The sequence below is a fragment of the Haliotis rubra genome, unplaced genomic scaffold, assembly GCF_003918875.1.
Source record: "Haliotis rubra isolate DU_JTF1 unplaced genomic scaffold, ASM391887v1 Scf373, whole genome shotgun sequence".
Taxonomy (NCBI): domain Eukaryota; kingdom Metazoa; phylum Mollusca; class Gastropoda; order Lepetellida; family Haliotidae; genus Haliotis; species Haliotis rubra.
In genome coordinates this window covers 467295-490167 of record NW_025767050.1, presented here as the reverse complement: position 1 = coordinate 490167, position 22873 = coordinate 467295, and the positions used below count along the sequence as shown (strand labels likewise).

The window sequence follows — 22873 nt, the reverse complement described above, 5'->3', positions numbered from 1 at the left end:
CCCCAGGCACACGCTAAGTGCAGGGGACTCTATCCATCTCTACACCAACAAACATCACAAATATATCAACAGAGACAGTGGCACTTCATTTGCTGTTCAAGATGGTGACTTCAGTTAGTTAGTATCATTTTATAGTAACTTTAAGTAGCAAAATATGTTTGCATGAACTGTATGAAAAGATGGAGTAGATTGTCTCCCCTGTTGACCCTCACCTTGCCTCTTCCCCTCCATCCCCATTAGGACCTGCTCTCCTGGGACTGTTCTTATCACAACCACTGGAAAATAGCAGAACACATGGAGATGTCTGTAAAAAGATTGATTGTAGCTTGTTGATTTACATCTCAGACTGAATATGTCATTCAGCCAACAACTGACGGGAGAAGCATTAATGTACTGTATCTCCAACATGTCCAAGGAGAAACAAACTCTGCTCTATGTGACAAATTTTCATATCCATGGACAATCAAAACCTATATAGCTATGGAGTATCACACCCGGGTGAACAATATTCAAGCCACACCACAACAGCCTGTAAATAATCATATCTTGGCATGATTAACATCTGTCAGAGTGAATGAATGAGTGAGTTTAGTTTTACGCCGCTTTAAGCAATATTCCAGCAACATCACAGCGGTGTACACCATGGGCTTCACACTGTCAGAGCATGATGACACATGATCATGAAGTCACAGGCTGACCACCCAATGCCATCATATTCGTCTCTCACAACAAACCTGCCTGAGGTGCTTGGGAGATATTCTGGTCCAGAAGTAACTCACCTTCTGATGAGGAAACAGGCCACGGCCTCATTGTTCTCATCGATGGCCCGGTGCAGCAGAGTCTGGTAGCTGCCTGGTCCCGGTGACCACAGATTCATGTCACAGTCATGCTTCACCTGACCAAACACATATAGATATAGTCTTCACTAGAGCTGGAACAATACATCACGACAACATGCTTCACCCATACATTGTGGGCATCATGACAACATGCTTCACCCATACATCGTGGACATCATGACAACATGCTTCACCAATACATCGTGGGCATCATGACAACATGCTTCACCCATACATCGTGGGCATCATGACAACATGCTTCACCCATACATCGTGGGCATCATGACAACATGCTTCACCCATACATCGTGGGCATCATGACAACGTGCTTCACCCATACATGGTGGGCATCATGACAACGTGCTTCACCCATACATCGTGGGCATCATGACAACGTGCTTCACCCATACATCGTGGGCATCATGACAACATGCTTCACCCATACATCGTGGGCATCATGACAACATGCTTCACCCATACATCGTGGGCATCATGACAACATGCTTCACCAATACATTGTGGGCATCATGACAACATGCTTCACCCATACATCGTGGGCATCATGACAACATGCTTCACCCATACATCGTGGGCATCATGACAACATGCTTCACCCATACATCGTGGGCATCATGACAACATGCTTCACCCAGACATCGTGGGCATCATGACAACATGCTTCACCCAGACATCGTGGGCATCATGACAACATGCTTCACCCATACATCGTGGGCATCATGACAACATGCTTCACCCAGACATCGTGGGCTTCATGACAACATGCTTCACCCATACATCGTGGGCATCATGACAACATGCTTCACCCAGACATCGTGGGCATCATGACAACATGCTTCACCCATACATCGTGGGCATCATGACAACATGCTTCACCCATACATCGTGGGCATCATGACAACATGCTTCACCCATACATCGTGGGCATCATGACAACATGCTTCACCCATACATCGTGGGCATCATGACAACATGCTTCACCCATACATCGTGGGCATCATGACAACATGCTGAGTTGTATACTGTCTTCAAATCACATCTAGTCTTTATATTTTAAAATCATTGTGAATCAAATCACCTAGCCGTATATCCTACCATGACTTTTAGCCTTATCTGATACCAGGGATACTCAACATCATATTCCTTAGTACAATAAACCTGACAGAAACAAGCAAGAACAGTGTCACAATACTAATAATTACGACAAACCACTGATTGATTGCACTATCCAGGCTTTAGTGGTAAGGGTATCAACATACACAATATAGAACTGAAACACTGGCGTAATATGTGCCAGCCACATTTGTATTTATCAAAATTCGGTAAACACCGGAGAATGGAGTCATCTCATAGTTCAAGCATACTTATTGAATATGATGTTGACAGTAGAGATGCTACACAACTCACTCACTCACACATAGCCCATCAACTCACTGACTCACCAGTGTCTGTGCAATGTCTTCCTGTCCCGAGTCCAGAGCCTGCCACAGTGGACAATTGCCACTCTCGTCGACCACGTTCATGTTGGCTTTCTGTGTACACAGGACGTCGACAACCACTGGCAGATGTCTACTGATGGCGTGCTGAATTGGGGTCTGGTTGTCCGGAGACCTACCAACATACAGTGGAGATAATTCATATCAACTTGTCAAGGTCTCATTAACAATGGGATAGTGAAGTTAATTCTCATTAGATAAAAGACACAGCTGTTGTTTCCGTTTCATGGATGTGGCAATATATCTAAAGCAATGTTTATATTTTTGTCATATTAATAAACCTCAAATACTGTTTGACCAGTATTCTTCTTCCAGACAGACATGGTTCTTCCATCTGTAAGTGTTTGTGTTGTTTATTCCAGCTAAATTACAACAGCCTTAAAATGATCAAACCAGTGACTGAAAACATGAGCAGTCAGCACCAGGGCGTAGTCCTTAGACTGGATACCCCAACCTAATGAGGCCTAATGACCTGTCGATTTCCATACATTGTACAACATGTTCGGTGGTTGTGACGAATATTGACTGATCAATTTGCTACCTCTCACCTAAGGAGGCCTAAAGCGTGACTCACACGAGTCGGCATGTCGTAATGACCTGCCGATTTCCATACATTGTACAACATGTTTGATGGTTGTAATGAATATCGACTGATCAATTTGCTACCTCTCACCTAAGGAGGCCTAAAGCATGACTCACACGAGTCGGCATGTCGTAATGACCTGCCAATTTCCATACATTGTACAACATGTTCGGTGGTTGTAACGATTATCGACTGATCAATTTTGCTACCTCTCACCTAAGGAGGCCTAAAGCATGACTCACACGAGTCGGCATGTCGTAATGACCTGCCAATTTCCATACATTGTACATGTTCGATGGTTGTAACGAATATCGACTGATCAATTTGCTACCTCGATCTACCGATATTAGAGTGGATCTCATAATATCTCGCAGTATTTTGTCGTAGATGTTATTCTTTCATGTTTACGTACACAGCATCACATTTGTCAACACATTTACTCCAAGTGCTCACTTGTCAGTGACTTTTCCGGAAATGCCAAGCTGATTGTCGTAAGTGCAGCATTCCTCTTTTCTCTTTTGGAATAATCCCTGCTCGTAATATTCCATAGTGTTTCGTGACTCAGATCATGAGCAACAAAATGCTCCGTTTCCTCTCGTTGAAAAATCGAGGCATGGTTTCTTTGAAGCAGACAAAACCATGTTTCGCGCATGTACGTAAACATTTACCATGTGACACCCAAACGCAATTTGATTGGCTGCGCCACCATATCCAACTTGCCGAATGACTATAATAGGTTCTACACACTTGTGACACGATCGACGCGGTGTTCGAGCTGCTGATTTGTACTGTTTGTTGAATTTGATTAATCACTCACACGATACAACTCAATTCATCACATCGACTCATGCGAGTCCACCGTAAGGTTCTCATGCTCCTGAGAAACAAGAAAGACTATATCCCCAGTGTCAGGGTAAGAAACAATGTCTACTTTTCATCTGTATGAACAAATCTGCCTACTTTGATAACAATTTCTGAATGCTTAGGTCAGTTCGTTAACTATGCAGACGCCATTGGTTATATTATGTAGTCCTGGTAGCAGTTCTACTCACAGTGATTCTATGTCGGCTCTATGCTCTATAAGGAACAGGGCACTGACGGTGTCCTGCTTCTCTATACTCTGATGCAAGAGGGTCATCCCAGCCGAGTTCTTCTCATTAATGTTCGCTCCTGCATCTAACAGCTTGGCAGCCATGTTGTGGATGCCATTCCACAGTGACAGGCCCACCACGGTCTGGCCCAACGAGTCCTTGATGTTGAAGTTTGGCATCACTTGGAGACCACCACTGCTTTCAGAGACCTTCGCTAAAAACACACAAACTGAACATTTTCTCATCGACGAATCATTCAGCTCACCATTCCATGAAGTTGTCTTAGTGTTAAGACTGAATTTGGGCCATGTTCAGTTTGGGGATGAGAGAGTGAGTAAAAGGTCAAGTCTGGGGTCCACACAACAAGGTATGATACCACACATTCTGCTCAGTCACAGTAACCACCCAATCTTGTTTAGTCAACATTGGTTCACAATTGCTTAGATCGATGCTCATGCTGTTGATCACTGGACCAGACTCGATTATTTACAGACTGCCGCCATATAGCTGGAATATTGCCGAGTGTGGCATAAAACTAAACTCACTCACTTTAGTCAACACTTATACTTCACCCTAGTAATGTGACAGCCAGATTGTAGACCTTCTACATGTTTGTAAACAAATTCCTGATATTTACTTGATCTTAGATCAGACCTGCCAATTATGAGAAGATATCACGCATTCAAACAAGAACAGAAAATACAAAAACAGTTTAAGACTCATGTCTCATAAAGCGGTTCCTACCGAGGCTGACAAATTCATAGACAAATACATTATATTCTGACAACCAAGGTCATCCCTTGTTATCACTATGACAAGTGTTTGAGAAGTTCCAGCAGGTTGGATCCTAGTGGGGTTCAGTATGTAGAGTTACACACCCTTATAGTCCAGGAAGACTTGCACCACCATATTGTGGTTGTTAGCCAGAGCTAGATGGAGAGGAGTCTGTTGAGCGACAGGTGGTAGGTCATCATCTATACCAAGCATTGCCATGCTGACAGTCATGTCTCGAGGCTTTCGGGTCTGAGCATTTGGGTTAGCACCCTTTTGGAGTAGAACTCGGACCAGGTCGGTGAGACCAGACTGACAGGCTATGTGTAGAGGGGTCTCTCCCTGGTAGGAAACATAAAGTTAAACAGCTATGTAATACTTACTCACTACAACTCACTCACTCACAAGTAACAAACTCTTCCAGGGCATGGCACATATAGTTAAAGGGACAGTATGTCAATGGATCTGTATGTTATATCATGCATGAAATAATTTTCTAGTGTGATATCACAAAAATGATGTTGATCACTGGATTGTCTTGTCCAGACTGCCGCCATATAGCTGGAATATTGCCGAGTGTGGTGTAAAACTAAACTCACTCACTCACTGTCAAACTTCTGCATTTACTTACGAAAGTCTTACCTTATTATTGGCGTGACTGACGCTGGCTTTGTGTGTGGCCAGGAAAATCCCGGCAGCCTGGTTGCCATCCCGTGCTGCCAGGTGGAGCAGGCTGTCTCCGGAGTCGGGCTCGATGGCGTCAGGGGAACTCCCGGCCTTCAACAGCTGGGCAGCGAAACTCTCTACACCATACGCTTTTGCCACATCACCTGAGGGGTCTCGGGGCTAGAGGAACCAGAAAGTCCTTCAGATGACATCAGTTAGTTAGTCTTTCAGGCGTTTCGATCACATCGACTTGTTGGCCATTATTTGTTACATGACAAAGTACATGAACTTTAGGTTTCTTATGCGTGAAAACAGCTAAGAGTTATCAATTAGTGAAAATAGTAATATGGCGTTTCACGAAGCAACCTTTACTAAGGTTAACCTTAACTCCCATTCTTTAACATTGCACTAAGGTTACCTTAGTGACTTACGATCAACGTGCTTTGCGAAGGAGGCCCAGATTAATATCTTTGAGAGTAACCACTGATGAAATAGGTTTGTCAGAAACAAACAGTCAAGATAATTGCTGCTGTAATCTGCCACAACAACAGCGCAGACAGAAGTCCCACCTGCTGTAGAGCGAGCCAGAGAGCTGTGTGACCATCTGTGTTCTTGATCTCAAGATCTAGATTCCCATGCTTTAGGAGGACTTGAAATACTGGCACATTCTTGCAAAATATTGCACTGTGTAGGCATGTACTGAAAACAAACATGGATTACCTTCATTTATGTGTCTTGTCTTTTCAAAGGGTATGAGGAAGCCACATTGTAAAAACCTGTCAAAATCGTATCCTACCATGTGTTTCTTGTCCAAACATTACTTCCAGACCTTGACCATAATCACCAGAATGTCTTCAGATACAAAGGTCCATGCTTGTACAAGTACAGAACAGTAACCAGCAAGGAATGGTCCAAACAAGTTTCACAATTACCTCAGAGATGACCTTGACCTTTGATACGAGTGGTCACCAGCATTATATGTGCACACATAATACTTCATGCAAGCACATAAGTCAAAGTAACCATGCAACAGAAACTGACCAGGATATACCTATGATTCACATAAAAGCACCTGAGATCTTTAACTAATCATAGCCACAATACTCCCATGACCTTGACGTTTGAATTACAAGGGATAAAACAATTCCACAGAGCAATTTGGAAGACATCCCTGGAAGACAAAACATCTAATCCTGCTGATGACAATAACCTTTGTGAAGTAATAGTATTTGTACGCCTTAGAAAAATTACTAACAATGGCAGTCAAAAAATGTAATTTTTCAAATAAAATTGATATTTTTATACTTATCCTGACTCATGATCTTTTGACTTATCTCCCTTTCCTATGCGAATGGTAGTGGAACACTTGAATCCTTTGAAGCTCCCGAAGCGGACGTAAAAAATACACTCACCCACGAGTTACCTCCCTTTTGCCCTTTCCCGCGTAAACAGTCATGTGACCAGCCTTACTTGTCACTCTCTCCTGATTTTTATGCCCATGCACTTGGATCAGCTGTGAAATCCAAAGTGTTTCCAGCAGGGAGGTTGGGAGGGTTTCTCGTCATGAGTCAGGATAAGTATACAAATATCAATTTTACTTGAAAAATTACATATTTTTTCTTATCCTCACACATGATCTTCTGCTTATAGAATCTGACGGATTGGTGGTGGGACAGGCCACTTCCTGGATTCATCAGCTGTCCTTAGATAAGTCCTGTATCCCCCCATGGAAACTGCATAACAGCATTTTCGGGATACTATTCTTCCAACTTCCGTTATAACTCGGGGGGACCACTTTCTTGTCTTACTTCCATCTCAGACAAGTTGAATCATGTTGATTCATGTGGCTTCAGATATACTAGTATCTTCTTATTACTAGATATCTATAACAACCCATAGATTATGATAAGATCTTTATCATAGCCAAACACTGTGTGGTTAGCAAACACCGTGTCCGACTTCCAAAAGCAGCCCTCCATAATTGCTGATATAGAGAAAATTCCGTGCAGAGCCAATGTTGACGCCAGTGCTCTGACTTTGTGTGGGTTGGAAGCTCTAGGAGGTTCTAGTCCTGCTGCTTTATAGGCTCTCAATATGACGGCTCTCATCCAGAACGATATTGTCGTTCTTGAGACTTCTGCTGATGTCTCTGTAGATAACGGGATGAACAGGCGCTTGAATTTTCGTCTCCTTGTTTTAGTCTTTTGAAGATATATCTTCAGGGCTCTGACCGGACACAAGGATAGGTCCTGCATATCCTCTGGTCCGAGGATTGTGGATAGCACTGGTACGTGGAACTGTCTATCTGGTTGACCAGGTAGTTGGTTCTTGGCAATAAAGTTCTCTAAGTCCTACATGTACTGCAGCTTGTTGCCCCGTGTCGAATCTAGTTCGACCAAGTCTCTGATATTCAAGCTGCCGGGGTTAGTGCAAGCAGGAACAGAGTCTTCTGTGTCAGCAGCTCGAAGGTAGTCTGATCTAGAGGTTCGTAGGCATCACTCATGAGATGACGTAGAATTACATTCAGATCCCAGGCCGAAGCTCTGAATTTCTTTTGCTGGTCCTCCAGTTTAAAAGATCTCGGCAGAGCAAGTAATTCTTGTACTTTTATCAACTTGATGCCTGTCTTCATGGTGATCACTGTACTGATGGCAGCGAGGTACATGGATAATGTCGAACCTTTCAGATGTCTAGTATGTCTAAGATGACATAGGTATTCCGCCACTTGAGGATGAGTAGCTTTCATAGCAATGAAGCCTTTCCGCCTTGCATAAGTCTCAAACTTCAGCCACTTGTCATCATACAGGTTATGAGTAGATCTGCGTAACGCTAACGTTACATTACTGCCTTGGCTGCTCTGGCGGAGTATCCTCTCTTCTTCAAACATATTTTGATACTGTCCACACGTGTAGCTGGAACAGTACAGGGTTCCCATGGACTTGCTTGGTGTGCGGATGTATGAGTAGGTTCAGCCAATCTTGTAACTTGATTGTTGGACTTCCAAGATCCTCTATTAGGTCTAGGAACCATACTGTCGCTGGCCAATAGGGCGTGACCAAAGTCAGTTGTAGCGCTTGTATCTGTTTGATCTTCAACAGTACTTTCGGTAGTAATATCAGAGGTGGAAACGCGTGAGCGTTTAGTCCTTCCCATGATATGCTCAGTGCATCTGTGCCCAGGCTTGAGGATCTTGAACTGGTGAGACAAACGTCTGTAGTTGTTTGTTAAACCTCGTAGCAAACAACCTCATGGTCTATGCAAGGGGAACCTATTTCCCTTATGATGAGCCGGAATTCTTCTGGATGGAGCATCCATTCCGTAGGTGACGGGTGCAGTGGTCGGGAGGGAGCATCTGCAAGCATGTTCTTGGTTCCGGGTATGTGACACACCTTTATCCAGATGTTTGCTTCTTCCGTGATGTCAAGCAACTGGAATGTGAGCTGTAGAAGGCTTGGAGACCTTGTAGATCCTTGCCGATTTATGGAGAATGCCACTGTACAGTTGTCCGTGTGGACCATCAGCATTCTGTTGATTAGCGAGCTCGACCATAGTTGTAAGGCGTTCATCACGGCTTTCATCTCCAACAGATTGATGTGAAAATGCTGCTCTATTTTGGACCACTTCCCTGATGCAATTTGATTGTTGCAGATACTTTCTTGATTCCGGGTGTATGGGGATGTGTAGATATGCATCCTGAAGGTCTATGCTGGCCATGTAATCTGCTGTATGGACGAGCAGTCTGAGTTGAGGTAGGTGGATCATTCATTCTGAGGATAAACGGAGGTGTGGCCTTGAGCTGCATTCTGTATCCTTCTCGCAGTACTTGGGAGACGTAGTCGTCCTCTAGTATTCCCCAATTTTTCCAGTACCTTTGTAGACGTCCACCCACTGTTGATGGTTTTACAGGAACCTGAGCCTTCTCTTCGCGAACCTTTGTCACGTGATGATTGACTTCACGAACGTCTGTGAGAGATATGAGATCACGATCTAGAGCGGCTTGGTGTAGGAGATGGATCCTTAGGTGTTATCAAACGTTGAGGGTTCGCAGATGTTGAAGAGTGAGTAGGCTTCTCGTGTCTTCTATCCTCCTCCAAGATGACAGAGTCGTCAGACTGTGAAGACCTTCACAAAGGTGTACGTTCGCCAACGTAGTATTGAGACGCAGATCTATGAGGAGTTGGTTCGCGCAGGTCAGTGGGTTTGCACACGTCAGCAGATGAGAGGTTCCGTCGAGCCTTCGCCTCTTACTCGAACCTACGTTTCATCATGGCCATCATTCTCTTCCCACAGAGGTTACTTGTCATTTCTTCCTACGAACCTCTGTTCTAATACAGCCATATTTCCCGGTTCTCGTAAAATCCCCTAGCGGCAAAATATCGCTAAACGAATTATCTCCCTTCTTTCTATCCAATCAGAACACGTGTCACATCGACTTAGATTCAACTTGACTAACACAAGCAAATGTGGGGCCACAAATATCCCCCATCTGCCGGGGACTTGTGTTAATGGCTAGCTTGTCCGTTGTCAACGAGGGCGATGGAGACGCCACTGATCCGCCATAACATGACTGAGTTCTGTCTAGAAGAAACGTTTCCGCATCGCGCAGGGGAAGAGGTTTAGCTTTCTCGAAGCATACGGAAATTACCGAGGCCTTGTGAATGATCACTTTTGAAACAACGTCGCTGATTGCACAACTAAATCTGATTGTCTCCAATCACCAGTCTTGAACGCTCACACCATGAAAGGGCCGTATTAGAACAGAGGTTACGTAGGAAGATATGACAGGAGTAACCTCTGTGGGAAGAGAATGCATGGCCATCAACTGGTTGGTGAGCTGCCTCATAAATTCACCTGGATCAAGTTCTGCGTTGATTGAAGCTGCTGCGGTGTAGAAGAAGCGTTCGCGAACGCTGATGAGTTGTGTGCCTCAACTTCACTCTGTTGAGAAGTTGGTGGTAGTTCGTCAAACAGCTGGCCTGCTGTTGTAGTTGCAGGAGACAATCTAGTAGTCGTGGAAGTCGATTGAGTCGCCGATCTAGTAGGTACTTCAGGTAGAAGTAACGGGGGATCATCAAAAACGTCTACTTCGTGAGGAGGTATAATCTCTTCATTGAAGGATTTCTGATGCGTTGACTTACTAGGCCACGTAGATTTAACCTCCGATCTGGTAACAGATGCTTTCTTCTGCAACGTAGAAGAAGACAACGTCTTTTTCTTACTTTGAGCCGGTGTCAACTGCGGTGTAGCCGATCTCTTCTTCGCCCCCGTACCAGACGACTGCCCCTGCAACGTACTCAACATAGCACCAGTATTATGAATTTCAGCAGTAGTAAGCAACATACGGTTTGCAGGCTGATCTCCTGATTTATCAGCCATGACTTGTGATGACTTCCTCACCCGATCCATGGCACGACTATAGATATACGACAAATATTGATTAAAGTGTAGATTTGATAAATCAACACAATAAGTACAACGCAAGCTGGAAGAACATGGTTTGATGCACGAATGGCATTGGGGGTGAGGATCAGCCCTGATAACCTGTGCCTGCAAACACTACAAGATTTCATGAAATGTAAACAAGTTACATTACGATGAAATGATGACAGAAATACAAATAATTTTTACAAATTTTGTACATATAATACAAAGTAATTATAGCCAAATCCATACAAAGCGTAATTTTGAAGAATAGGATCTAAAATAAAAGGATATAATGCCGTATATAGGACTCCAGTGCTCGCCCAACCATCCGCTTGGGCGAAAAGGGAGAGAGTGACTGTTGACACGGGAAAGGGCAAAAGGGAGGTAATTCGTGGGTGAGTGTATTTTTACGTCCACTTCGGGAACTTCAAAGGATTCAAGTGTTCCACTACCATTCGCATAGGAAAGGGAGATAAGCAGAAGATCATGAGTCAGGATAAGAAAAAATTATGCAAATAAGCTAAATTAACAATCACAGATAGCAAACCATAATGGTGGATCTTCATCCACGGATACAATCTATATAATGTATGACAGTTTTAACCTATCTCAGAGTCAACATTGTGAAGTCGATATGAAAGACCAAGCTTCAATAACATGCACAGTCTCGGTTCACAAAAGAAAAGATCCTTATCCATGTACATTTATATTAAACTTTCATGCCAATCAGGCCAATATTGCAGTTTGAAACTGTTTTGTCCAACAAGTTCAATGAGCAGAACAAACATGTATTCAATTTGCACTTCACATTTATGAGGATTAGAACGTGCACAAATTCATGTATTAAATGACACTTTACACGTTTAATTCTAATTTCTATAAATGAGTATCTGACCTCCCTGCTGTGTCCTGCGAGCTGACGTCTGCCCCGTTGTCCAGCAACATCTGAGCAATACGGGCCATGCCGGCCATGGTGTCGGGGCTGGTCACGTCAGGGTTGAAGCAGGCCGTCATGTGGAGAGGGGTCTCCTTGTCTAGGTGGGTTGTCAGGTTCACGTCAGCGCTGTTCTGGATTAAGAACCTCGCAGAAAACTCATCACCTAAATTTTGGAAACAAAAAATATTCTAAAATATGAAAAGTATTATGAAATTTGTTATCAACACTGTAGGTTTTAATAATATAGACAAACTTTATTGATAACAACTTCTTTATTTTGTGAATGTGACGTTTCGGAACAGGTTGTTGTACCGCTCCTGCCTTATAATGGTACAAGAACTCTGCACGAAATGTCGCTCACTACCCAACTTCTCAAATGCCACTCAAAAGACATTACTGTAGTTTTTCTCACTCCAAATACACATAAATGCAAAATTGTACAAGTGTTTGAGAGGTTAAACAATAAGAAGACTATATGCCCTGCATTGAACGCAATTTGACCACATAATTTCATGTAGTCATAACATTATTTCCATCAAGATCATGAAATGTTACTGATTTCATATTTCTAACATTGAGATATGAGATACCTCTTTTGATTGCTTTGTGAAGCAGACATTTTCCAGAGTTATCTTTCTTGTTGACATCTGCTTTGTGTCCGACCAGCGTCTGGGCAATCCCTTCCTGCTTCGTCTGCAGTGCGAGGTCTAACGACACATCCCCTCGATTGTCTACTTCGTTCAGCTTGACGGACAGCTGGCAAGGACAGAGCAGACGTGTTGTATCCACAGGGAAAATCAAATTCCCCTGCTTCACATTGTATACAGTCAGTGCATATAAGAGCAGGCATTATTTAAGCTGTATCACCACATCCTGTAACCCATCAGTGAGTGAGTTTAGTTTTATGCCGCACTCAGCAATATTTCAGCTATATGGTGGCGGTCTGTAAATAATCGAGTCTGGACCAGACAATCCAGTGATCAACAGCATGAGCATCGATCTGCGCAAATGGGAACCAATGTGTCAACCAAAACAGCCAGCCAGACCATCCAATCCCGTTAGTCGCCTCTTACGACAAGCATGGGTTACTAGAGATCAATATTCTAACCCGGACCTTCACAGGTCTGTAACTCATCAAGTCTGGCTAAAGCAAACCAGTGGTTGATAGCATAAGCAACAATTCACGCCATCATGGAACAATGACACAATACTAGGTCACATGGTACAAACACGTAATCATCACTGTGTCAGTTCCAGTGACAATAATTTAAATACACGCTTGAAATTATCATAAGGTTACATTTTCACACAATAAATAAATGACCGACATGACCAGGCTGGTATCAGTGAGGAAGAACTAATTCACTAATTTATACAATTTTTACTCAAGGTACGAGGATATAAAACCCTGTATACCCAACATCAGCTGTTTAAGGTTCATATCCATTTTATTGTTACTAATTTCAAATTCAGGAGTTGGTCTATCTGGTACAAAGCAACAGAAACTGCTTGCACATGTGAATATTGTGCTAACCTGGGCATCATATTCTATAAGATACAGAAAGACAACATCTTCTCGCTGTGCTCGGATGGCCGTGTGAAGAGGATACTCCGTCTTCGTCTTGAACATCTTATACAGCAGTGCGGCAGGCATGTGAACGAAATCTTCACTTGTGAAGTCATTCTAAAAACAAGACATTTAATAGTGAGTGAGTGAGTGAGTGAGTGAGTGAGTGAGTGAGGTTAGGTTTACGCCACACTCAGTAATATTTCAGCTATATGGTGGCAGTCTGTAAACAATTGAGTCTGAACCAGACGATCCAGTGATCAACGGCATCGATCTACGCAAATGGGAACAGATGACATGTGTCAACCAAGTCAGCAAGCCTGACCACCCAATCTCGTTAGTCACTTCTTACGACAAGCATAGGTTACTGAAGATACATTCTAACCCAGATTTTCATGGGTCAAACATTAAATAGATGCAACAAGAAGAATGACCATGATATGGTAAAACCAATCTTAGCATCTGTCACAATAGCTCTATGCAGTAAGTAGCATCACCATCTCAATGAGCAGTGGCATCCCACAGAATATTACACTCAAACCAAGACTCTTGTTGTCTAACTGTCCAGAGTATGTATCCTAATACAACCTCAAGTATCTGTTTTGTTTCTTTGTAGCTTAAAGTCGCACTCTGTAATGTTTCGTATATACGGCGATGGTTTGTAAATAATCGAGTCTGGAACAGACAATCCAGAGATCAATAACATGAGCATCCATCTACGCAATTTGGAAACGTGTGTCAATCAGGGATGGCAACAGGAACATCAATTTTCAGCTGAAAACTTAATACTGTGTCATCAAATTTAACCAAACCTGAAGAGGTTTTAAATTCTTTGAAGAGAGTCGTCCTTGGGGTACATATTATGCATTTTCCGAGCTGAAAATGTCCTGTGACAGTTGTATCAATGTTTTTGAATAAAAATATTGTACAATAAATAAAAATCTTTTTATTTATTATACGGCCCCCACCTCATGGAGTTACCTCCCGTTACGCATGCGCACCAACTGGGTAAGCACCTAGGCCCGTATCATCATTCCTTCTGCTGAATAAATCAGTGAACAGAATTGCGGGGAGGCGGGAGGCCCTACCCCAAGGACGACTCTCTTCAAAGAATTTAAAACCTCTTCAGGTTTGGTTAATTCTTTTTCATAGAGATCGTCCTTGGGGTACATATTATGCATAAACACAGACTCCCAAAGACCGGAGGTCCAAGGGGACCCCCCTGGTGAGATTCACGACATCGGTCCACCACTGAAGGTGAGGAGACAACCACCCGGGGACTGTGAGACTCCGCTCCAGGTCCTCTGAGTGAGCCCACAGACTCGCCAAAGCTTGCTGTATAGGGCGCATCCTCAACCGCGCCTGCCACACTACAGAGATCGTCGCCGCCATATGGCCCAGTAGACGGAGCCAAGTCCGTGCTGGTGCCTGGGGCTGGGAGAGGAACCAAGACACCATCTCACGTACTCTGGTGACCCGGTCGGGCGACAAGGAAACTAGATCCTTGTGTTTGGAACCTCACCCCGAGAAAAACCAAGTCCTGGGTGGGTACCAGGTCGCATTTCTTGAGGTTGATGATCCACCCCAGTCGAACTAGAATGTCTATCACCTTGTGAGTAGAATCTAGGCTCGCTGGCTGTGTTAGTGCACCGAGCAACCAGTCGTCGAGGTAAGGGTAACAACGCCTTACCTCGAGGGTAGCCGGGACTAACATGAGCTTGGTGAACACCCTGGGGGCAGTGGATATGCCGAAGGGGAGCACCGTGAACTGGTAATGCATCCCGTCGTAAGAGAACCGAAGGTACTGCTTGAACGATGGATGTATGGGCACATGCAGATACGCATCCTTGAGGTCGATTGACGTGAGCCAATCGCCGGGCTGAACAGAGGAGATCACCGAGCGCAGTGTCTCCATCTTGAAGGATGGAACTTCGAACATGCGATTCAACCCCTTGAGGTTGAGAATGGGACGGAACCCGTCTTTCTTCGGAACGAGGAAGTACGTGGAGTAAAATCCCGCCTGTTCCTCGCCCGGTGGTATGCGCTCGATAGCGGACTTGTCCAGCAAAGCCTGGACTTCGTCGCGCAGTATGTCCGCCCTTGCCTGACATGATGGCACCGGAGTGCGGCGTATGCCGGTGAAGTCTGGCGGACCTCGCTTCCACAGTGATAAATGGCCGACACCGACGGTGGACAGCACCCAAGGGTTGCTGGTAGCCTTCTCCCACTCCGGCAGGAATAGAGAGAGGCGGCCTCCCACTGGGACGTTGGGTAAGAGCGCGTGAGTGGTCCCGAGTAGCGGAGCTGACTGGGAGTGACACACGTCTTGTGCTACAGCCTGATGGGTTAACGGGAGGTCGGGGCAGACCTCCCGCGCCCCCGAAAAGGCTGGGAGCCAGTCGAAGAGGACTGCTCCTTGCCCTTACCCTTGGCGGGACGGCTCCTCCGCCTACCCCTGCCTAGCGGCCGGAGCCAGCCAGCAGACTCGGGTGTAGGCTGCACCCCGGCGGAGGAAGCCGGAACGGGAGCGCGGGGGCGAGAAGCCCTTGAAGGAGAAGCCCTTGAGTCCTTGAAGGAGGTAGCTGCAGCGGCAGCCTCCCGGATGACCTGCTGTGCCCCAGGAAACAGCGTCGCTCCCAGACGGTAGGGGAGAGCCAGCAAGGTCTGCTGTGTAGCCGCCGAGTACCGAGACGTTGACAGCCACAGCTTGCGCATCCCCATGACTGCGCACATCACCGTCGACGCGGCCGACCGCAAGGAGTCGCGAGCGAGGTGGGCCTGCACTTTGGAAAGTTGACGGAGGAGAACAACATGCTGAGACACGTCTCCAGCGTGCCCCTCCGCCTCCAGGGCCGACCTCTGAATCGAGGAGAGGTAGGCCTCGTCGACCACCACCCGCACCTGCTGCATAGCGTTCCGGTAAACCTCCTCGTAGGTCCGGTAAGCATGTCGCAGGGGGGCGCCCGCGAGGGCAAAAGGTGGTGTCAAACGCCCTTGCCTGGCAGCCGGAGCTGCTCCGGAGGAAGCCGAGCCTCCCCCTAAGGCGACCGAAGTGAAGACACATTCGTCGACCATTGGCACAGCGAACAGGGAATCTTCCCCCAGCTGGTACCTCCGGACAAGCTCTGGCAAGTCAAAACGGAGGCGTGACCCAGACAGGAGGGGATCGACCACATCCTGCACCAAGGACGGCAGAATGCGGAGCAGCGTCTGCATAGGCTGCCTAGGGGCAAACGCCTCGCCTGGCAAGCGGAACTCAGTCGAGTCCGAACGGCTGGTAGGCACCGCGGCCTGGGGAAGGAACTCGGCAATGCGCTGCCAGACTTCCCTCAGAGCCGACGAAAAACGGAAGGCACCCTCCTGCTCCTCAACCTCCCCAGTGTCCATGGACTCGTCGCCCGAGCCCGAGTCCGAGGCTGGGTCTCCTCGCGAAGAGGACCCGAACCCCGACCCGGTGGGCGGCCTAGCACCAGTCACAGAGGAGAGGGAAGAACAGACAGAGCGCCCCGCGTCAGCACCTGCCATCACGCACGAACCCCGGTCCCGAGACGCTAGAGGCAGACCAGGCAGAACTGGTGCCTCCGCTCTCATGGGGCGGGACGGCGCAGGGACCGGAACCCCAGGAATCCTCAACGGACCCTGCGCCAACTCCAAGAAGGGGACTGGGAGCGAAGCCTCCCCCTCCAGGGCAGCCGAGGCGTCCAGACCCGAAGCCAGAGGCAACGGATCGACAGACGCCTCCAGGCCGAGGGATCGAGCCGGGCTCGGCGATCCCACCCCCAGACTCTCCGTCCCCTGCTCCAAGTGGGCGAGGAACTCCTGGCGGAGACCTCCAACCGACTCGTGAACAAGGGACTCCACCGAGTCCATGTGCTGCTGGAATAACTGAGTAATCAGAGACATATCAAATCCGCTCCTAGGAGCAGTGGAAGGAGACTGACTGCGCGATCTAGCCTTTCTGCCTTTACTTTTAGGCTTTTTTGCTTTGGACGGGGGGACCTGGGTCAATTCCCCTCATGCCTCACGCATCTCCCTATAGAATAGGAAGTCGGCCGCCCGTCTCTTCTGGGCCCGGGGGAAGAAACCCATACAGATATCGCAAGTGTCCGGGGTATGGCCGGTTTTCTCAAGGCACACAATACACTTATCATGGCGGTCGGCCCGGGGGATACTTTGCCCGCAGACCGAACATGAAGAAAATGCCTGAAAGCAAACACGCAAGCATGTAGCTAACAGCGGACCAGCAGCCTAAGATACACGTAGAAAACATTGAAAAATACATGAATGCGACCACGGGAAGAAATAGTTGGTTCAAACGCAATATTACAACCACGTGGCACGCTAAACTTCCCGCCATGGAATAGCAGCACGTGCGTAAACCACGGGAAAGTGCTAGCGTAAAATAATTAATACAAAGTCACAATTATGAAACAACCGACCGCAAAGCGTTACTGTTCCTTTCAAGGACAAAATAAAGACCATACATACAGGTGGTGGCGTCTCAGACATTATTCTCTTAAGTTCACAAGAGTACAGCTCTGCTCTACACATGCGTCTTTACTAGGCAGTGACAGCAGAAGGAATGATGATACGGGCCTAGGTGCTTACCCAGTTGGTGTGCATGCTCAACGGGAGGTAACTCCACGAGGTGGGGGCCGTATAATAAATAAAAAGATTTTTATTTATTGTACAATATTTTTATTCAAAAACATTGATACAACTGTCACAGGACATTTTCAGCTCGGAAAATGCATAATATGTACCCCAAGGACGATCTCTATGAAAAAGAATGGGGGGGTTGAGGGTGATTCAACAGATTTACACGATTCACAGAATATATCAATTTGAAACAAAATCGACGGAAATCCACGGATCCACGAATAATTGCCATCCCTGGTCAATCAAGTCAGCAAGCCTGACCACCCAATCCTGTTAGCCGCCTCTAACAACCAATTCTAACTCTGATCTTCATGGGTCCTATAGTATTCTATACCAAGAATGATCAAATATACAAATATGAAGCAGAACCTGCTGTTCCTGTAAAACATGACATTAAATATCTGCGTACCCAGTGGTTTGAGATGAGTTCCGAGCAGTGTTTCTTCAACACCTCTGCCCCCATCTCCTCAGCTGTTTGGTAGAACTTGATGCAGTTCTTCATATTCACAAATGACATCAAGCCATTCTCACACCTGTAACATAATGAAATAACATAAAACACAAACATCCCCACTGGCATCAGCATCAGCATCAGCAGACAGGGCAGATACTCAGGGTCATATGGTGATGGGCATTTCATTCATATCTATGTGCAGTGGAATACTGTCAATATTTAGCTATGTACTCTTCGTGTTCATATTGGTGACAGACAGTTGGTACATTTCCAAACAATCAAATGCATTTAACTACAGGTGATCTGAAAATTGTGAAACAAGACTCAAAGCATCCTGAAGTTCATGCCTCCATGACAACATGATTACAGAGCTGGTGATAAAAATGGAGCAATATGACTTTTTTTTTTTAAAAAGAAAAGAAAAAAAGAGCGTACAAAAATCTATTTTTTCAAGTAAAATTGATATTTAATACTTATCCTGACTCATGATCTTTTGCTTATCTCCCTTTCCTATGCGAATGGTAGTGAAACATGTGAATCCTTTGAAGTTCCCAAAGCGGGCATAAAAGTACACTTATAGAAGATTGCTTATAGAATCCTTCGGATTGGTGGTGGGTCAAGCCACTTCCTAGATTCATCAGCTGTCCTTAGATACGTCCTGTATCCCCCCATGGGAACTGCGTAACATCATTTCCGAGATCCTATTCTTCCAACTTCCGTTATAACTCGGGGGGACCACTTTTTTGTCTTGCGACCCCTTAATGTACAGGTAAGATCTTTACCCGTACTGTGCGCATGGACTTTCAAACTACTACTATTCCTTAGTAAAAGTTATCAACAAGTCAACGTGATAAAGGGTGAGATTTTCCAACTCAGTGCCTTTGTGGAGCCGTTAGTTGCTGTGCTAGAACGAGAGGCCCAAATTGTAGAATACCGGAGACGTCTTCGGTGGTTATGTCTCAGAGGTAATGGTTGGCAAACACCGTATCCGACTTCCAAAAGCAGCCCTCCATAATTGCTGATATAGAGCAATTTTCATGCAGAGCCAATGTTGATGCCAGTGCTCTGACTTCATGTGGGTTCGAAGCTCTTTGAGGTTCTAGTCCTGCTGCTTTAAAGGCTCTCAATATGACGGCTCTCATCCAGAACGATATTGTCGTTATTGAGACTTCTGCTGATGTCTCTGTAGATAACAGGATGAACAGGCTCTTGAGTTTTCGTCTCCTTGTTTTAGTCTTTTGAAGATATATCTTCAGGGCTCTGACTGGACACCAGGATAAGTCCTGCGTATCCTCTGGTCCGAGGATTGTGGATAGCGCTGGTACGTGGAACTGTCTTTATTCTTGGCAATAAAGTCCCATCTGAGTCCTAGATGTACTGCAGCATGTTGCCCCGTGTCGAATCTAGTTCAACCAAAGTCCAGCGCATGTATCTCTGATATTCAAGCTGCCGTGGCTAGTGCAAGCAGGAACAGAGTCTTCTGTGTAAGCAGCTTGAAGGTAATCTGATCTAGAGGATCGTAGGCATCACTCATGAGATGACGTAGAATTACATTCAGATCCCAGGCCGGAGCTCTGAATTTTCTTTTGCTGGTCCTCCAGTTTAAAAGATCTTGGCAGAGCAAGTAATTCTTGTACTTTAGTCAACTTGATGCCTGTCTTCATGGTGATTACTGTACTGATGGCAGCGAGGTACGTGGATAATGTCGAATCTTTCAGATGTCTAGTATGTCTAAGATGACATAGGTATTCCGCCACTTGAGGATGAGTAGCTTTCATAGCAATGAAGCCTTTCCGCCTTGCATAAGTCTCAAACTTCTGCCACTTGTCATCATACAGGTTACGAGTGGATCTGCGTAACGCTAAGGTTACTGCCTTGGCTGCTCTGGCGGAGTATCCTATTTTCTTCAAACATGTTTTGATATGGTCCACACATGTACCTGGAACAGTACAGGGTTCCTGTGGACTTGCTTGGTGTGCGGATGTATGAGTAGGTTCGGCCATTCTGGTAACTTGATTGTTGGACTTCCGAGAACCTCTATTAGGTCTAGGAACCATACTCTCGCTGGCCAATAGGGCGTGACCAAAGTCAGCTGTAACGCCTGCGTCTGTTTGATCTTCAACATTACTTTCGGTAGTAATATCGGGGGTGGAAACGCGTAAGCGTTTAGTCCTTCCCATGATATGCTCAGTGCATCTGTTGCCCAGGCTTGAGGATCTTGAACTGGTGAGACAAACGTCTGTAGTTGTTTGTTGAACCTCGTGGCAAAAAGTTCTACGCATGGGGATCCTATTTCCCTTATGATGAGCCGGAATTCTTCTGAATGGAGCGTCCATTCCGTAGGTGACGGGTGCAGTGGTCAGGAGAGAGCGTCTGCAAGCACGTTCTTGGCTCCGGGTATGTGACATGCCTTTATCCAGATGTTTGCTTCCTCCGTGATGTCAAACAACTGGAATGTGAGCTGTAGAAGGCTTGGAGACCTTGTAGATTCTTGCCGATTTATGGAGAATGCCACTGTACAGTTGTCCGTGTGGACCATCAGCATTCTGTTGATCAGCGAGCTCGACCATAGTTGTAAGGCGTTAATCACGGCTTTCATCTCCAGCAGATTGATGTGAAAATGCTGCTCTGTTTTGGACCACTTCCCTGATGCAACTTGATTGTTGAGATGTGCACCCCAGCCTTGTAACGAAGCATCTACGTAGAGATGTGTGTCGAAGGCCGGCTCTTGTAAATAGGTCCCTCCACAAACGACCAGTGGGTCCACCAAGGTAGGTACCTCTTGAGATTGTCTGGCAGCAAGATAGGGTCGACGCTGTCCAGATGTTTTGTCAGGAACCGTTGCAGCGGGCCTTAGTTGTAACCTTCCTGTCCGAGTCAAGTCCTGCGCCGAGGTTAGTAGACCGACTAGACATTGCCATGTTCATAGTGTTAATGGAGAGATGACTGCTTGTGGAATCATGGATTGTATCTTGACCCAATGATCTTCTGGGACCACAATTCGATTCTGTGTTGTGATAATTCTTATTCCCAGTAATTGAAGATCTTGTTTGATTCTAACTCTAACTTCATCAGGTTCACTAGCCATCCTAGTTGCGTGAGCAACTTAATTGTGAAGTTCAGCTGCTGTCTGAGTTGATTGGCACTTTGAAGAACCTGTATGCCATCGTCCAGATAACCGGCACTGCATAGACCTTGATGATGCAGATATAACCATAGAGCCGACGATATTCCAAACGGTAGGACGTTCCATTGGAAGTAGTTCTACGCCGCTCATATAAACCTCTTGAATAAGGGTATTGTGGATAATATAAGCTAGCATGACGAAGGAGGCTGTCGAGACGTATGTCTGTATGGATCTTGAAGAATACCGATGTTGAATCTAGCTGAGTGACAAGTGTTAGTAATATCATCTGCACTTCCGTTCAAGGAATCTTGAAGGCGTTGTTAACCTGAAGCCCTTTACGAAGGTCGCCTTGAGGTTCTCCAGTGCTTGAGATATCGGCTTCATAGGTGATATCATTTTGGAGTCGAAGTCATCAGCGTATATGCAGTACCTCTCTGTTGGGTTGGAGTGAGTGAGTGAACGACAATATCCGCAGGCTATCTGCTACCCAGGATAAAACCGCTGCATCCGTGTAGGTGAAGGGATTCCTCTCATCAAGTAGGTTGTTTTAATCATTGCTTCGTTTTATTCAGCCGTATGGTAATAGAGTCAACGTCATCATCCTGCCTGTTGATTTAAGGGTTTGTTAACCCTAGGGTACGCGAACCCTGTAGATGACTGCATTGCTGTTATCTGCCTGCAGATCTGAGAGTTCTCGAACCTTGTAGATGTCTGCAGCTTTCTCAAAACCTGGGTGTAGGTTAGAAGGTACCTTGGATATAGGTTCAATCAGAGGAATAGTCACCGAGTCAAAGTCGCCGTTGCACATCTTATAGGTGTAGACTTCATCCACATCCTTATAAGGAGACTCCAAGTTCAATCCATTGGCTATCCAAGCTGTAACCTCTGAGTGCGGGAAGACGAAGTCAGCTTGTGCATCAGATATATCTCGGTCCGTAGAACTATGCCTCCGCGAATCATCCTTCTGCGAACATGTATCCCTAGAGTCATCCCTTCTCGTACCTCGATCTCTTGCATCAACCTTCCGCGAACCTCTATCTCTAGATTCCTCCCTTCGCAAACGTCTATCTTGTGAGGCCTCCCTTTGCGAACCTCTGTCTCTAGATACAACTCTTCGCGAACCTCTGTCTCGTGAATCCTCTCTTCGCGAACCTCTCTATCTCGAGATCCATCCCGACAAGTTGAATCCTGCCTCCGCAAACCTGGTTCTCGCAAATGTCTGTGAGAGATGTGTGATCTCA

General features: G+C 45.8%; 1 protein-coding gene across 1 annotated transcript in view; it reads right to left on the bottom strand.

Annotated features, from left to right (window-relative positions):
• Positions 1-22873, bottom strand: part of LOC124286044 (rabankyrin-5-like) — a 45162-nt gene that overhangs the window by 17237 nt on the left and 5052 nt on the right. Inside the window, exons 5-15 of the mRNA XM_046722362.1 lie at positions 18461-18584; positions 13360-13509; positions 12416-12581; positions 11784-11988; positions 6034-6163; positions 5441-5644; positions 4906-5140; positions 3989-4241; positions 2300-2468; positions 780-895; positions 213-275 (exon numbers count right to left, since the gene is read on the bottom strand). Of these exons, the coding sequence (XP_046578318.1) occupies positions 213-275; positions 780-895; positions 2300-2468; positions 3989-4241; positions 4906-5140; positions 5441-5644; positions 6034-6163; positions 11784-11988; positions 12416-12581; positions 13360-13509; positions 18461-18584 (1815 nt within the window). The remainder of the gene's footprint in view (positions 1-212; positions 276-779; positions 896-2299; positions 2469-3988; positions 4242-4905; positions 5141-5440; positions 5645-6033; positions 6164-11783; positions 11989-12415; positions 12582-13359; positions 13510-18460; positions 18585-22873) is intronic.